Below are 17152 nucleotides of genomic sequence, written 5' to 3' on the forward strand. Positions count from 1 at the left end.
CGGAACTCCGGGGTCCTGCTACCCCTTCTGCAGGGTTTGCTGCGAAGACCAGTGGCCCAGAGCAAGTGACTGGATTTTAAACACGTGGCCACCACCCCAGGGCTCCTGTATCCAGCCCTCCGGGAAAGGCTAGCAGGTGCAGGGCGGGGGTGAGCTCGTTGCGAGGGTAGATAGGGATGAGCCCAGGGCCGGGGCGGGGCCTGGGGCGGGGCCAAGACTGGAGTCTGGCGGGGCGGGACTGTGACTGGGCGGGGCCGGGAACCGCGGCGGGGCGGGACGAGGCGGGACGGGAATGGTCCCTGGGGCCGCCGAGGGCGGGAGTAAAAGCAGCGGGAGGAGGCAGAGAGGAGGGGGGACCCAGCAGCTCCCGCTCGGCGCCGGGCCGCTCCGTATACCCACGCCTCGCTGCTCCGCTTCTTGCTCCCCACCCGGGCATGCGCCCCCCGCGGCCCCGGCCCCGCAGAGTCCGCGCCGCCCCCCGGAGACTCCTCAGATCCGGCTGCGCACGATGGGCGCCCTCCGCCCCACGCCGCCGCCGCGGTTGCTGCAGTTGCTGCTGCTAACGCTGGGTAAGCCCGGCCCCCGCCCCGGCCCCGCTGTCTCCCCCGCCTTTCTGAACTCCTCGCAGCCCCCTTCTGCCTCAAGGGTGTCTCCAGCCTCCCCGGGCTCGGCGCCCCGCTGCTCTAGGTGAGAGCGGTATGGCCGAGTCTGTATGGGGAGAGGCAGGGCTCCCCAGCTCCAGGCCTGGGAACTGGGGCACCCCGGATCTCAGGGAGGCAGCCCCGCTTCTCAGCCCGCATATTTAGATCCTGGGGTCGCCGCAAACGAAGTGCTGCAGGTCCCTTCTGCCCCCCACTCAGTCCCAGGCCTGGCCTTGGGTGTCTGCCCTGCGTGGGCAGTGCCTGCCCGTCTTCGTAATTGCACCAGAGTTGGCTAGAGGCCCAGGAGCCGCTTCTGCCCACAATCTTTGAAGTTGCTGTTCCCTAATTGCCCCCCATACACTTTATCTGAGGTTGGGGGCGGTTTCTACTCTCAGCCCCATCTCCACCCTGGGCCGGGTCCCTCCTTGCCGGTCTTCAGCGCTCCTGGATGGCACTGTGCCCTGCGACCCCCACTGGTCGGCACACCCCTTGAGTGACTGCTTCCCTGCCTCATGAGACGCTAAGCTCCATGGAGACTGATTCTGCGAGCTCCAAGCAACTTGTCCACAGTCTGGGTGTTTATGGGGGCCGTCTGGGGCCGGCCTTGCATGGATGCTCCAGGGTAGTGACAGTGGGATTGGTTGAGGCCTGGAGCGGAGATTCTCTGTTGGAGGTGTGTGGGCAAGAGTGTGGTGGGGAGACAGTACAGCTGCCTGCGTGGCTGCCCAGAAGACCCAAGGCCTGGGAACAGGAGCGCCGTGGGTGGGGGAGTTAGAGGAGCCGATTGCAGAGGAGCAGGGTGCAGGGGGAGAGGGTGGTGGCTTGAGAGCTGGGGTAGTCAACGCAGAAGCCCCAGCCACCGCGTTTCCAGATAGTGCAGTCTTCCCTTGCCTCACCGCCCTGTGCCCACGGGGCTAGGAGGAGGCCTTTCTTTGGGTCCCTGGCTGGGAAGCAGATGGGTGTAGAGCGAGGAAGGAGCTGGGGGACCTGGTTGCCTAGCACTTGGCTCCTTCTCCCCAGTGGAAAGCATGGGGCAGTGAGGAGCCCAGGGGAGGTGGAGGTGGGGAGGGGGGATGCACAGAGAGGATCTGAGGGCTCACCTGCAGTGAGTGCTGGAGCCAGGATGTGAACCCAGATCCAGTCACCAGGGAGGGGGCTGGCTGGGGAGAGGAGCTGTGTGGCAGCTCATTTCCCAAGGCTGAGAGGGTGACTTTCCCATGGGGATCTCCAGGCATCAGCAGCTGTGGAGCCAGGGAGGGCTGAGGGGCCCTTCTGAGCAGAGTCTGCCCGAGGGAGTAGGCAGGGGTGGGGTGGGGTGGGGGGGGAGGTGTCAGCCTGGCTGTCTGACCTTCATGCTGATTGTATGTGCCCCAAGCGAGGTGCTCCTGAGTCACAGATTCAGGGTGGAAACTGAGACCTGGGAGAGGAAGGGACTGGTCCTGGGCCAGACTTCTGGACCTGGGGCTGCAACCTGACATCCGGACTCCAGACCTGTGTCCTGCGCCAGCTGACCACGAGTTCTCCCCGTGACAGCCAGAGGAAGAAGGAAGGGGCTGAGAGCATGGCCGTGGGGTAGGGAAGACGAGAGGGCCTTTTGTAGAGGAGCCGGAGGGCTCCCGGACCACAGAGTGCTGGGTATTTCCCTTCAGCCACTGCACAGTGGCACGCCTGGAAGTGACTGATGAGGGCAGTCCCCTCGACCTCGCCTTGGAGTTCCCTCATCTTCCCCCTGGATTGCCCCTCTGCAGGGGTGTGTGGGAGTCATGGGGGTGGGGAGCTGAGGCAGCCCTTCTTACATCCCAGGGTTCTCTGAGCTTATCTAATGGAGGCCATGGAAGGACAGGGGAAGAGAAGGAAGACGCCGAGCCCTCCAGTGCTGCCAGGAGTATATGCTGGGGTGCAGTTGGGAGTGAGGGTAGGGGTAGAATGCAGAAGAGAGGCTTGGTCTCTCCCAGGAGGAATAGAGAGGAGCAGCTGGGAGCTTAGTGCCTCCCTACAGAAAGACAGCCGTATGTAAATAAGTACAGGCCATATGCAAATAAAAGCTTTTGTTAGGGAGCTGGTGGGGGGCCTTGGGCATCAGCTGGGGTAACCTAAAGGTTGGCACTGGGGGAGGGGCTTCTGCCCCCTTGCTGGCCTGGGCAGAGCCTGGTTCTTACCCCAGAAGTCCCAGGAGAAGCAGTGAGCTCATGGCACAGCTGGAGGCGGGGGGGAGGGCATTGTGTGACTGGGGCCGTGCCCTGTCCAGCTTGGGCCACTGGCTCCATTGTCTGGCCCAGGTGACGCAGCTGAGCCAGCCAGCTCTTCTGCGCAAGATTTGGCCAGCTCCCCTCCAAGTGGGCTCAGAATCCCTTAGTCAGAAGGCTCTCCCGGCCAGGTCCGGAAGAAGTGGGGTGGAGGGATAGGGTGCAGATAAGGAGGACAGGTGGAGTCAGGAATTACGAGCCCTCTCCTGCCCTGAGGGGCTCTGCCTCTGCTTGGCTGGAATGGGAGGCAAACCTGGGCCTGCACCCCCTCCTGGACATCCAGGTGTCTTAGCATCCCTTCCCTGTTCCCAGAGCAGGCCCCAAACTGTGCCAATCCTCCCCGGTTTCCTTTCGCTTCACAGGCAGGGATCAAGAAAGGTGGTAGTTGGGGACATGGAATGGGGACCCAGGCTTCCCAACTCTTTGTGCTTTCCCATAGGAGTCGGATGCGGTGCCCGGGAGGTGCTGGTCCCCGAGGGGCCCCTGTACCGCGTGGCTGGCACGGCCGTCTCCATCTCCTGCAATGTGAGTGGCTATGAGGGCCCTGCCCAGCAGGACTTCGAGTGGTTCCTGTACAGACCTGAGGCCCCAGACGCTGCCCTGGGCATTGTCAGTACCAGGGATACCCGGTTCTCCTACGCCATCTTCGGGCCCCGTGTGGCTGCCGGTGAAGTGCAGGTGCAGCGTCTCCAGGGTGATGCTGTGCTGCTCAAGATCGCGCGCCTGCAGGCCCAGGACGCAGGGATTTACGAGTGCTACACACCTTCCACTGATACCCGCTACCTGGGCAGCTACAGCGGCAAGGTGGAGCTTCGAGGTACAGGGCCCTGGGATGGGGCAGAAAGTCAGGGCCAGGTGGGACCTATCTAACGCAGAGAGGCTAAGTGACTCACAAAGTCACCCGTGGTGGCTGGGGTGGGACTCAAACCCAGATTCCTTCATTGCAGTCCACTGCTCTCCTAGCAAACTCCCTCATGGGAGAAGGGCAAGTGTGTCTAAGCTGTGCTGTCTACTCTCTACTCCCCAGTAGGGCGGGGCAGCCTGAGGGGCTGAGCGGGCTGTACTCCTGGAGAGTCCAGAGCTGGGGTAGGACTTAGACCAGCTGACATTCTTGCCCTTGTACACTTGTTGGTGTTTTCTCAGTATTTCAATGTGGGGTTGCTCTGGAACATAACGGTGAGTAGGCAATGGGCTGGTTCTACCAAATTCAGCAAGTGTTTATTGAGCTGCCGTGGTGTGCCCAGTGCCATGCTTGGCACCACTGAGTTACAGAAGAACTAACACAACATGCAGTCTCTGCTCTCCAGGGGCTCGCGCTGGTCTGCTTAGGGAAACAGGACAAGAGCTGCCAGCTCCCGGCCCTCCCTCACTCCTTCTCCCCTCTCAGTTCTTCCAGATATGCTACAGGTGTCTGCTGCACCGCCGGGGCCCCGAGGCCGCCAGGCCCCAGCCTCCCCTCCACGCCTGACAGTGCACGAGGGCCAGGAGCTGGCCCTGGGCTGCCTGGCGCGGACGAGCACACAGAAGCACACACACCTGGCCGTGTCCTTTGGACGAGCCGTGCCTGAGGCGCCCGTGGGGCGAGCGACTCTGCAGGAAGTGGTGGGACTTCGTTCCGACCTGGCCGTGGAGGCCGGGGCTCCCTATGCTGAGCGGCTGGCTGCAGGGGAGCTGCGGCTGGGCAAGGAGGGGAGCGATCGGTACCGCATGGTGGTTGGGGGCGCGCAGGCCGAGGACGCGGGCACCTACCACTGCACTGCCGCGGAGTGGATTCAGGATCCTGATGGCAGCTGGGCCCAGATCGCGGAGAAGAGGGCTGTCCTGGCCCAGGTGGACGTGCAGACGCTGTGTGAGTGCCCACACCCCCACCCTGGAGCTCCAAGGCCCGCTGTCCTCTCTCCCAGTGGACTCCGAGCCACCTCTGACTTCAGGGAACTCATTTTCCAAAGAGCGGGTGACCCTGTCAGCTTCGTTTCCCTCTCCACCTGTGACAGCTTTTCTCTGCCCAGGTGTTAGGGGAGGAGATAGCAGGGCCATGGCTGGGGATGAGCATCCTGTCCCTGGGCGCAGGAGATGGTGACACCCAGTGAGGGGCAGACAGGAGGCCTCCAAATTGCTGCCGTCGGGGAAGGAACCACAGCTGTGGAGTCGGGTGCCACTGTGACATTCTTCTCCCCTCCCGTGTTTCAGCCAGCCAACTGGCAGTGACCGTGGGGCCTGGAGAGCGTCGCATCGGCCCAGGGGAGCCCTTGGAGCTGCTGTGCAACGTGTCCGGGGCACTGCCCCCACCAGGCCGTCATGCTGCGTACTCCGTGGGCTGGGAGATGGCACCTGCAGGGGCACCGGGGCCTGGCCGCCTGGTAGCCCAGCTGGACACAGAGGGCGTGGGCAGCCTGGGCCCTGGCTACGAGGGCCGGCACATTGCCATGGAGAAGGTGGCGTCCAGGACCTATCGGCTACGGCTAGAGGCTGCCAGGCCTGCTGATGCAGGCACCTACCGCTGCCTCGCCAAGGCCTATGTTCGAGGCTCTGGGACCCGGCTTCGTGAGGCAGCCAGTGCTCGCTCCCGGCCTCTCCCTGTGCATGTGCGGGAGGAAGGTGAGGGGCTCATAGAACCTTCTGTTTCCATGCCCTCTCCTTGTTCATCGGCCTCATGCTCCTCTTCCACTGTAATTATGGGGATACCCTGAGTTTCCTGGGACCTAACCCCCTGTCCCTGCCCCTCTGCCCTCTGATTCCTGTCCTCTGTTTTGCAGGTGTGGTGCTGGAGGCCGTGGCATGGCTGGCAGGGGGCACAGTGTACCGGGGGGAGACTGCCTCCCTGTTGTGCAACATCTCTGTTCGGGGCGGCCCCCCAGGGCTGCGGCTGGCTGCCAGCTGGTGGGTGGAGCGACCAGAGGAGGGGGAACTGAGCTCTTCCCCTGCCCAGCTGGTGGGCGGCGTGGGCCAGGACGGGGTGGCAGAGCTGGGGGTCCGGCCCGGAGGAGGCCCTGTCAGCGTGGAGCTGGTGGGGCCCCGAAGCCATCGGCTGAGACTGCACAGCTTGGGGCCCGAGGATGAGGGCGTGTACCACTGCGCCCCCAGTGCCTGGGTGCAGCATGCAGACTACAGCTGGTACCAGGCTGGCAGTGCCCGCTCCGGGCCCGTCACAGTCTACCCCTACACGCATGGTGAGTGGGCCCCACCCTCCAGCCCCTGCCTCATTGTCCCTTTCCTGCCTCTGAGCCTCCTGCCGCCATCCTCTCTCTCTCCTCCATGTAGCCTGCTGAAAGGTCTCGGGAACCCAGTGTTTGCCCCTTGTGCCCACCTGTACCCACGTCCTCATATGCGGAGAGGGCAGCAGTGGGCGGGGGAGGGACCGTGTGCACAGGGGAGGTGGGGGATGAGCGTGACGGTCGGGGGTGGGAGACGAGGGCACCCCCTCTGAACTGAACCACCCTCTCTCACCCAGCCCTAGACACCCTGTTAGTGCCCATGCTGGTGGGAACAGGGGTAGCTCTAGTGACCGGCGCCATCGTCCTTGGCACCATCACCTGCTGTTTCATGAAGAGGCTGCGGAAGCGGTGATCCCTCACTCCCCAGGTGAGGGGGAAAAACAGCCCCCACCCCATCTTGTCTTCCTTAGGACTCCTGCCCACAAGTCCTAAGCTGAACTACTCCCTCCCCACCTCGGGGAAGAGGAGGCTGCTCAGCTCTGCAGCATCCCGTTAGGGAGGGAGGCCCGCCCGCCCAGGGCTCTCTGACCTCAGCCCCCTCCACGCTTTCTCCAGTTCTTGCAGGTGTTGACTGTCTTCTGGCCCAGCTCCAAGCCCTCTGTCTGGTTGCCTGGACACCCTCGCCCGCTGCCCCCCTCCCTGTTAATTTATTTGACCTACTCCCCCAACCCAGAGTGGGAGACATGGCCCCTACTTCCCACTCCTCACCTCCCAAACGCCTCCCTCTGGCTGCCTGTTCTTGATCTCATACCTGCCCCCTGGGGAGGCCATTCCCTGTCCCAGTCCCAGAATTAGTTTTTCTAAAATGTGAATAAACTGTTTTATACAACCCAGGCCTGGCTGTGTCTTCCCCCAGCATGAGGCTGTAGGAGGCTGGGGCGGGGTGGGGTGGGGTGGTAGGCAGGTTGGGGCCTGACAGCCTATTCTGGATAACCCAGGCTTCTCTCCCCACCACAGACACCATCTGGCCTCTGTGGGCTGTGCCGCCCACTCCAGGAGGGGACACCTGGGTCCCATCTGTTGCCGGAATTGTCAGTGTCGAGCCAACTCCTCACTGGGCTTCTGCTTGGGAGAGAGTATGGAAAGGGAGGGGGAGTTCTGGCTGAGCTTTAGCCCTGCCCTCGCCATCCACCCATGTTAGAGGGCAAGGGCTTCCGGGGGGCGGGGCCTTTCCTGAGCTCCCCAGACTCCTCCACTCCCCTCTGCCAGGCTCATTCTCCTGGTCAGGCTAGTCTTAGACCTGACTCCTCCCAGCAGCCCCTGGGGCATCTTTTTCCTCCTGACCTTAATTATCCTGTCTGGCAGCAGGACAATAGGAGCCCAGAGCGCAGCCACCTGGGTGGCAGGGACAGTGGCAGTCAGGAGGACCTGTGTGCCCACAGAGCCGCTGCACCTGCGTCCACCCCCGCCTAGCTTCTCTCCTTTGCCTAAGGATTCTCTGATCCTAAAATTCACAGCCGGACTGAAGCTTAAGAGGCATCGAGTATCCCTGTTTCGGTTTAGTTATTTAGACATTTATTGAGCATTACTGATTTGCTAAATGTCATTTTTACAGATGAGAAATCAGGTCCAGAGAAGTGATGTGACTTTGCCCAGCATCATAGAGCTAAAAGTGATGGTCAGTGTCAGGACCAGAACCCGGGCCTCCTGACTGTGTGCACCGTGTGGTGGTGCCCTGAGTGGGGACGGTGGCAAGGAGGCATGTGGCAGGGTCTCGGTGACTTCCAGGGGGAGGAGGAGGCCTGTCCCAGCCTCAGTGTCCCTGCCTGGGCTAACCACCGTGTGCCTGTGTGTATGGGGTTGGGCAGCCCCCACACCTGTCTGCACTGCACCTGTTACACTGAATTGAATCAAAATCACTCCCATGTTCTGCCCCAACATCCGTCTGTTCTTGAGGGGACAGCTGATGCCAGCGTTTGGAAACCCCGTCTTTGAGGGTGACTCGGGTGGTCCTGTGACCGTGCCTAGACTGACAGGAGGGGATGGCAGCTTGGGTCCTCTGAGGCTGCCTCTGTGACTGCTTCCCCTGCTCCCAGGGGACCCTGGCGTCCCAGCCGGGGACTGGCCCCTCACACATCCTGCTTCGTGGGTAGGACTCTTCCAGGAGGCCAGCCTCAGGTCCCTGGACGCTCCTGCCCCTTCTTCACTTGCCACGACTCTCCCCTCACCATCCTAGCATGGCTGGGAAGAGACTAGGAAGGGCTGGAGTTGGGGCGGGAACGTGTGCCTCCATGGCCCCTGGTCCCAGCTGGGCAGAAAGCAGGCTGTGAGCCCATCCAGGTCCTTCTCTCTTTTTCTTCCACAGTCAGCTCTGCTTCTCCAAGTCTCTCAAGGGGCGCATTCCTTTGCCACTGGAGCCTCTCCTGCTCGGGCTCCCCGTGACCTCCCAGGAATCCCCTTAAGCCTCATCCTGCCTATCTTGCCCTCTCGTCTTCCCCAAAGCCACCTCAGCTTGTCATTGCCCTGTTCCCACTGACCGCTGAGCTCCTGGGCCAGAAGTTACACCCTTCAGCCTGGGTTTCAGGTCCCCCTCTGCCTTCCCCTCCATGCTACCCTTTCTGTTTCTCTTGCTGGCTGCCCCAGGATCCTCAGCGTCTGTGCTCCATCTCCTGATAAGGTCTCCAAGATCTTGTGACAGCAGCAGTTCTCAGAGGGTGACCCCCAGGCAGGACCCGGGAGCTGGTTGGAAATGCCTTATTTTTGATCTCCGCCCAGAACTATTGAGTAAGAAACCCTGGGAGTGTGGCCCAGCAATCCGTGTTTAAACATGCCGTCCAGGTGACTGACCCACATGGGCATTTTCAAACTGGGTTGACGTCATTTCCTCTGAGTTACTCAACCCCGGGCTTTCTGATGAACACAACCCTTTCACCCCCTGCTCTGAGAGACTGCACAGTTCGCAGCTGGAAGGAACCACACCTTGCTCAGCTGCCACAGGTACAGTTCCCATATGCCCAGTATCCCCGGGCTAAGAGCCAGGTCTTTGAAGGTCTACTCCCCATGGTACCGATCAATGATTTCAGCAACACCCCCACTGGTGCCCCAAGGACAAACTCTGCCTTCCCCAGGGACCCTTGTGGTACGGCTCTAGCGAACCCACTTTCTAGATCTCTCCCATGGCCCCCTTTCCTCCTCAGCACTTCTCTCTCCCTTCCTGCCCTTGCAGCGGTATCTGCAAGATCTCATTCCACTCTCAGAAAATAGCCATGCCGATCTCTTCCCAGGCCCTGCTCCAGGGCCCCCAGCTCTGACATCTCCCTCCACTTCCTACTTGCTTGCCTCTGGGCTAAGGTCACTGACACCTTGCTGAGTTTCCTTTGCAGTCCTTCATCCTCCTGCTCAGACCGGCACAGTGGGAGGGGTGCAGCTGGGAGGGCACCTTCGTCACCTGTACCCACCACCATTCAGCTTTACCTGCTCTGGCCCAGCTTGGAGTACGGTGTCCAGTTGGACAGGTGTGCCATACCCGGGGAGGCTGGCTGGAGAAGTGAGTGGGGGCTGCACTGCCTCCCACACTCTGTTCCCCGAGCATGCACCCTGGCTTCGGGGCTTTGTTGGAAGGGGAAGGGTATCTTTCTGGAGCTTGCACAAAGGTCCTCTGTGGGTTAGTGGCAGCCCTGTCATTCGGTCCCACCCGTCAGCTGCCTCTGTCTGCCACCACCTTCTATCCCCCAACAAGTCTATCCCTCTGTCCATCCATCCTCCTGTGAACAGACACGAAGGTCAAACACAGACTGCTATGTTCCCTCTCTTACCCTCTATTCTCAAATAAGGACCTTTCCCTTCCATGTGGGACCCTACACTCGAGCTTCTGAGGGGGCCTCTCCAACTTCAGCACATTCGCAGTGGTCTTGCCTGCCTCCTCCACCTCTGACAGCCAGCTCCCCTGTACACCTGTGTCTGGGCCCCGGTCTGCCACAGAGGTCTGGAGGAGACTGGTCACTCACACCTTGGACTCACTCTCTGGGGGTGGCAGGCAGCCATTCTGCTCCTTGTCAGCCCCAGCCTCCTCCCCGGCCCCCTCCCCAGCCCCCTCCTCCTCCACCTTCTCGTCCAGCCGGCTGGGGATGGACCAGTAGAGATGAGCATCAAGACGGGCTGCGGCCTCGGCCAACTCCCGGGCGCTGCACGAGGGTGTGGGCACCTCGAAGGTCTCGTGGAAGCTGGCATAGTCCACTTCATAGAAGCCGTCCTCCAGGGTCAGCACTGATGTGAAGCGGTGACCCCACAGCACCTCGTCCACCAGGTAGGAGCTCCGAGCTTGGCATGTCATTCCTGGGTGTGCAGGGCGGGGTGGGTGGGAAGGGGCACCAGTCATTGCAAAGTCCATTCTGAGCACCATTCCCTCCATCCCTCCCAGGGGCTCCTGCCTCCCCCTTCCCAACTCCTGTTCTTGGCCAGCCCCCGCACCTCCTCTCATTTACCTCGACTGCCCTTAGTCTCCAGCCATCGCTTTCCCCTCTTCTTCAATGGTGATGCCAACCACAGAAGCCATAACCTTGAAACTAACCTTAGGGATCATCTGGTGCAACTTCCACCTCCATACGAGGCTCCCTGCTGGAGCACCCCCAACAGTGGGCGTCTAGCTTATGCTTGCCCACCTCCTGGGATCAAGAGCTCACCACCCCGTAAGGAGCCCACTGCTTTCTGCAAAGGCCCTAACAGCTGGGTTCTTCTTTAAACAGAGGAGAATCTGCCTCTTGACAGATTCACCCCCAAAAAGGCCGGTCAGAAGCCAGAGAGCTGGACTGGAAGAGGAGCAACCGGGACTAGAACCCGGCGCCCATATGGGATGCTGGTGCCACAGGCGGAGAATTAACCAAGTGAGCCACGGCGCCAGCCCAGGCTAAACACTTCTGGCTTCCTCCTCCATTCCTCACTGGATCTGGTTTTCACAAATTTCACTTTCTCGATGGCAAACCAGAATGGCCAGGAGGAACCCTTAAGTAGCCCCTTGAGTATGATAAATTTTCATCTGTGGCCGATCCACGCACACGAGAGGGCTCATCGTCTCTCTGTCCTCTGGCCACGGGTCTTTTAACTAAGAGGGCACAAGATTGCATTACATAAACGCTTTTGGAAGCTGCATCGCATTGCTGTGACATCAAGCCTGTGGCCAACTAACCCCCGCCCAGTTCTTTTTTCGCCAGAGCTCTTCCATGCTGTGCTTACATAAGTGATTTTTTTAAAGCCTAAATGTAGAATTTTATATTTATTCCCTTTAAATGTCATCTTGTTGGGTTTTGGCTCATTATTCTTGCTTTTCAAAAGCATTTTTGAATCCTGACTCTCTCACCCAAAATATTACCACCCTTGCCAGCTTTATCTCTCTAGAAAAATCAGTCGGCTTTCATCCCTTGTCCTCTCCACTGCCACCCTTCCCAGTCTGCCTAGCCTTGGGCCTGTGTCCTATTTTCCCAGTTGGGTCAGAACACTTTGTGGGGCAGGTCATTCTCCCCGGATCTCAGGGTCTCTCTCTAACCCACACCCATCTCATAACAAGGGACAGGGGAGAGTGGACATGGGCATGTCATGGGAGCTCTCAACATGGAGGCCTGGCCCTGAGACATCCTGGGGGCTTGGCGTTTTTTGGTGAAGGCTGGAATAAGAAGCATGGAATAAGAAGTATGGGGGAGGGAGGCAGGGGAAGAAGAGCCCTAAGCTAAGGGGTGCTGGGGAGAGAGGGGGCTGAGAGGAGAATGTTCCCATAAAGAGAGGGCCAGCCTCAGATACTGCCTGGAAAGGAGCTACAGCTGGAGAAATGGAGGAAAGAGAACAGAGTGAGTGAGGGAAGGGGAAAGAGCTAGGGGAAGCCCGGCAAGGTGCATTGAGATTGGGGTAGGGTGAAGGAGCCAGGGAAGGGTTTGATGGCCCCAGCTTGTCAGAAAGGCCACCAGGAATAACAGAAGCTCTGGACAGTGGCAGGAACTGCAGTGCCCCCTAGTGGGCCTTTGTTCTCCCCTGGGAGGTGGGGGCGCTTTCCTTATCATGCAACCTGTGGATCTCAAATCCTAGGGGACCTCACTTGCAGCTACTACACTGGCCTTTTCTTACCGACCCTAAACCCATCACCGAGCTGGCCAGAGCTGGAGGTACTGACATCCCAGCTGGGTTGTCATTCCTTGGGAAGGGGCTGGAAATGGTATTTCCCTTGTCCTCTGAAAGTTGAGTCTTTTGCTGCATAGAGAAACCGAGGCAGGAGTGACCAGGTATTAAGCCCTCCTTAAGGTCCAGCCTTGGACTAACTCAGGCTATAACAAACCTCCACCATCCAACTCCAGGGGCCTGGCCTATCAGCAAGGAGGTGACCTCTAAGCATAACACCTCCTTCCAACTGCAGACCGCTGAACACTGAAGCCAGCCCATCTGGGACCAACCGAGGCATGGCCACTTAGTGCCTTATGACAGCCGATGAGCACTATAACAAGAAGTCACCTCCAGGGGGCTCCTGCTAGGGTGAAACGAGCTCACGGATCGGGGCGCGTGCTTTGGAACTGTGCAGGACGCAAAGCGAGTACCTGGCGAGGGTTACTCTCGGTGTTCCCAGGAACACGCACCTCTCGGCCCAGGAGCACTTCGGAGAATTCCTCCACGCTGTTTCGTCGCTCTCCCGCCCTATCTCACCTCCATCTCCCGTTCCTCCCAAGCCTGTGGGCCAGCTCCCTCCCTCCCAGCTGCCTGCCCGGTTCTTCCTCCGCCCTGCCCGTCCGCCCCCGCCGCCCAAGCCCGGTCCCCGCCCGCACCCGTGGCTTCCACCATGCCCTCGAGGATGACCACGATCTCGAAGTCGTCTCTCTCTAGGGCGCGGCGCGACGCCTCCCAGAAGGGGCTGGCGGCGTCGATCTCGTGGCTGATGACGAGCGGCGAGACGAGGAAGAGGCGGTCGTCGCCCGTGTCGAAGCCCACGCTGAGGTCGGTCTGGTGCAGCGGGATGAACTCGCCCTCCAGCGTCTGGCGCGAGCGGATGAGCTTGGCGCGGATGGAGGCCTCGACGATGTGCGAGGAGCGCAGGTCGCCCACGCGGAACATGAGGCAGAGGCGCCCGTCGCGCAACGACACCACGGCGTGCGAGGAGAAGACAAGCGTGGCGGCGCGCTTGTTGGGCTGCGAGATCTTCACGAACATGCAGCCCACCATGAAGGCGTTCACCATGGAACCCAGGATGGCCTGCAGCAGCAGCAGCACGATGCCCTCGGGGCACTGGTCGGTGATGACGCGGTGCCCGTAGCCGATGGTGGTCTCCGTCTCGATGGAGAAGAGGAAGGCTGCCACGAAGCCATTCAGGTTGTTGACGCACGGCGTCCACGCCGTGTCCTCCAGGTGCTCCAGGTCGCCGCGGCCGTAGGCGATCAGCCACCAGATGGCGCCGAAGAAAAGCCAGGTGAGCGCGTAGGCGAGCACGAAGAAGAGCAGGCTGAGGCGCCACTGCAGGTCCACGAGCGTGGTGAACAGGTCGGTCAGGTAGCGGTACGTCTCGCGCACGTTGCCCTGCTGCACGTTGCACCTGCCGTCCTTCTCCACGTAGCGCTGGCGGCCGCGGCGGCGCGGCGGCTCCTCGGGCCCCGGCGAGAAGGCGGCGTTCTCCTGCGCCATGGCGGCGGCGGGCAGTTCCGCGCGCGCGCGCCGGGCGCCCGCTGGGCTCCTAGAGGGGCTTGAGAGAGGTTTGCTGAATTAATGGACTGGCGGGCTGGGGGTGAGGGGGTGAGGGGGTGAGGGGGTGGGGGGTGGGGGACTCGAGGCTCCCGGGCCAGCCCCGAGTGACTGACTGGGCGGTCCTGAGTGAGTAGCTTGGTTTCTCAGCCTCACTCTTCCAATCAGCAGAATGGGATTGATGCTTACAGCCCCAACTGCCACCCTCCCCGCCTCCCCGCCCAAATCCCACGCTCCAAGACTTGGGAGGATCAGATGGTGTCATGTAAACGCACCGGACGGCACCATGCAGCTCCTACGATTATTCTTAGGGGAAGGAGTTACAGGAAAAGAAGCCTGGTGCCACCGCCTGTACCTGGCAAAAAGCAGCACCTCACTGGCATCCCGGCAGAAGACCCCAGCTGGAAGGCGTTTTCTCTCCAATGTCGAGTCACCAGGCCTGCCCTAAGGACCTGCGCCCTCTTTTCCCGGACTTCCCTCCACAGTTCAACCTGCCCATCTAACCTGGCTCTTCTGGAATCGCCCCAAGGCTGTCCCATGGAAGTCCTCCCCGCTCCTTCCTCCCTGGACCTCAACATCCTGCCCACTTCATCTTCCTGGCATCAAGGAGCTTGCACAGGAGGAGAGCAGGGGGAGGTGTGGGAGAGAGTGAAGCATCTCCAGCCCTGCAAGGCTTGAACATCCTCATGCTGGGAAGCGCTCTCCTCACCCCTGCACTCCTCCCCGAGGGGTCAGCCTCATTCCCCCCAGGTCCTCTCCCCGGTGGGAACAGTCTGACATTGGGGAGGGGGACTAGAGGATGTGAGATCCACACAGGCAGCCAGGGTAAAGCAGGCACAGAGTGCAGCTGGGGTTAGGCTCCTATCCCTCTGTTCTTCACAGCAGATATGGAAGCAGATCGAGTGAAGCAATAGGCACCCACATTTACTTCCCCACCTGCTCCAGTTCTGTCCCCCCACCCTCCTACTTTCCATTGCGTATCAACGTCAGCCCCACCCCCATCTGCCATATGCCCCAAGCCTACACACCCAGCGAAGCCCACCTAACTTTGCTCCAGATTCTTCCCCCCAGAAGAGCTCTCTGAGCCCTGAGATGGAGGTCCAGAGCCCTTCCTTAGGCACCCTGGGTCTCCCCAGAGATATGAACCACACCAAGAAAGGTCTAGAATAGGTATCTGGTACCCTTCTCTTTCCCGAGAATTGTCCTGTCCCCCTAAGAGGTCTGGACTAGCGGGCAGGAGGGGATGACATGAGGATCACAAATGGCCCTGGGTATTTGACCAAGTCCTAGGAGATACTTTCTGGATATGGATGTCTAAACCCAGCACTCAGGAATTTAAGTCGGAGAGGGTGTGTGTGTGTGTGTGTGTGTGTGTTGGGGTGGGTGGTAGGAGGAGAAACCAAAAAGACCTGACTTGGATGGAGTTCAAGGGCACCCCCACATCTGTTTTGCATGGAGCCAGGGACACAGAGGCCAGCCATGTGGCAATGGCAGGTTAGGGTCTTCTCCTGCCCCAACAGTGGGCTTCCGTGTCACTTTCTGAGCACGGGACGTCCTCGGGAAGCGATCGCTGGACATTGACTGCCTCAGAGACTGCAGGTCATGCAGGAAAGCACCCGGGTCCTGTTCCTCCCAGCTTTAGCCCCAGGTGGGCATCCAGCCATCCTCTCAGGGAGGGGACTCCACTGTCCTATCACCCCCAGAACTCCCTCCCTGTCTATTGCCCCCAGGGAGCTACGTGAGCCTCGTTTTGCTGGAGTTCCATCTCCTGCCCTCCTGAGTAGGGAGCTGCATTTTTCTCAGAGGGAAGGAAAGGTGTGAAATTGTTGCGTTCATTCCAAGATCGTCTGCATCTTCCCTCCAATAATTCCAGTTCCTCCCACCTACTTCTCATTCTCGTGCATGCTGTGACCCCTAAAGCAGAAGATCCACTAGCACATTTTCCTGGACCCCTCTTCCTCCTCCTAAAGGGTATTGAGCAGCAAGGGGGCTGATTTTTTTTAGAAGAGATTTGGTGAAAACTCCCTTGGGAACCAGCTCCTCCCAAACCCTCATTTGCCTGGGAAATAGGGGGCCCAAACCCCAAGTCCCCCGCAACTCAACTCACAGCGTGTGGAGAGGACAGGAGCCGGCAGCAGAGACCCTTGGGGGGTGGTGTCCATGCCCCTGACACCGCCCCCCACCAGGCCCCCTTGGAGGGTGGGAACCGCAGATACTGCTGTTTCTCCTGGATGTAGCGGCAGCTCTGACTAGGACTTGCTATCTGTGTCATCCCCACTTCCCAGGCTCCCCTGCTCCTCCTGGTTTCCATGGCAACCAGTCTGGCGACAGCGCCACAGCATCCCCCTCCCCTCCCCAGTCCTGGGTACCACTAGGGGCTGATCCACGCGCCAAAGCTATTTTTAGCTGAAGTCCCTCCTCCTGGACAGCTCAAAGCTCGCCTCCTCACCCCCTCATAAGAGGAAAAAAAATAAAAAGGGAAAGAAAGCTGGCAGGCATGCTGGCTCTTTCCTAAGAGGTTCCTTGCTTTGGGAAAATACAAGCCCTGGTGTATTTTGGGAATAAGGTGTTTGGTTTCCTGGGGTTTCAGAGGGTCACCTGGTGCTCCCCACCCCCAGCAGGACCTGTGGTGTGTCGGGGCTGCCATCAGGTCAGGCGGGCCATCCCAGCCTACATTTTTGGAGATGCCTCTGATTCAGAAGAGGGTAGCTAGAGAGAAAAGAGACCCACACAGTGCAGGAAAGGGAAGGGTTCTAATCCTAGCAAAGGTTGACGTGAGCCCTGCTTCCCCGAGCTGCAGTTTTCTAGTCTGGTCCAGGGTGTGGGCACGTGCAAACAGCCGTGTTCTGTGCACACTTCAGGGTGCACACGTCAGGTGCGGGAGTACAAGCAGAAGAGCTTTGCAATGCTTTGCACTAATGGAAAAAGTCTAGAAACCACCCAGATGTCCAACAGAGAGGAAAGCCCACGTTCAGGCTTACTCATTCCTCCTTCAGCAGGCTTCTGATGAGCCCGAGTGCTAGGCAATGTGCTGGAGGGGGGTGGTTACGGAAACCCCAGTCCCTGCCCAGGAAGAGCGTATGAACCTGAGGGAGAAAGACACATAAACACACACTATTCCCCCCATCCCTCGTCTTAATTCACCGTGCATCAGCTCTGCACGATGCACTAGACACGAATCTCAGAGCATCCCCACCAGAAGCTTACAAGATGGGCATCATTTTCCCCACTTGTAGATGAGGAAACCAACCTGAGAAAGTTCAGTCATTTACTAAATGTCGCCGAGTTGGACATAGATAGGAGTCAAACAGACTTGTTATCCCCCTTTCTGTTTTCTTTTAAGACTATTTTTTATTTATACCATTTTATTTGTTTATTATTATTTTTTTTTATTCAAAAG

General features: G+C 59.7%; 2 protein-coding genes across 3 annotated transcripts; one reads left to right on the top strand and one right to left on the bottom strand.

The window, feature by feature from the left end:
- The first annotated feature begins 247 nt into the window (after positions 1 to 247).
- IGSF8 (immunoglobulin superfamily member 8) lies at positions 248 to 6931 on the top strand. Its single transcript, XM_002715248.6, has 7 exons — positions 248 to 569; positions 3327 to 3704; positions 4275 to 4736; positions 5078 to 5485; positions 5644 to 6057; positions 6339 to 6469; positions 6658 to 6931. Exons 1-6 carry the CDS (start codon positions 293 to 295, stop codon positions 6452 to 6454), a joined length of 2055 nt encoding a protein of 684 aa, XP_002715294.4. The 5' UTR covers positions 248 to 292; the 3' UTR covers positions 6455 to 6469; positions 6658 to 6931.
- Positions 6932 to 7594: 663 nt separating this feature from the next.
- On the bottom strand, positions 7595 to 16149 carry KCNJ9 (potassium inwardly rectifying channel subfamily J member 9). Of its 2 annotated transcripts, none has more exons than XM_051858479.3 (3): positions 15860 to 16149; positions 12846 to 13753; positions 7595 to 10377 (listed from the first exon to the last, which is right to left on the bottom strand). In XM_051858479.3, the coding sequence occupies exons 2-3, from the start codon at positions 13693 to 13695 to the stop codon at positions 10046 to 10048; spliced, it is 1182 nt and encodes a 393-aa protein (XP_051714439.1). In that variant the 5' UTR covers positions 13696 to 13753; positions 15860 to 16149; the 3' UTR covers positions 7595 to 10045. The 2 variants fall into 2 exon arrangements, with proteins under 2 accessions (XP_051714439.1, XP_089155857.1); XM_089299731.1 differs by lacking the exon at positions 15860 to 16149 and adding an exon at positions 14108 to 14652.
- Between the last annotated feature and the right edge of the window lie 1003 nt (positions 16150 to 17152).

This window comes from Oryctolagus cuniculus, chromosome 7 (assembly GCF_051225735.1).
Source record: "Oryctolagus cuniculus isolate XC-2025 breed Fujian yellow rabbit chromosome 7, ASM5122573v1, whole genome shotgun sequence".
NCBI classification, from domain to species: domain Eukaryota; kingdom Metazoa; phylum Chordata; class Mammalia; order Lagomorpha; family Leporidae; genus Oryctolagus; species Oryctolagus cuniculus.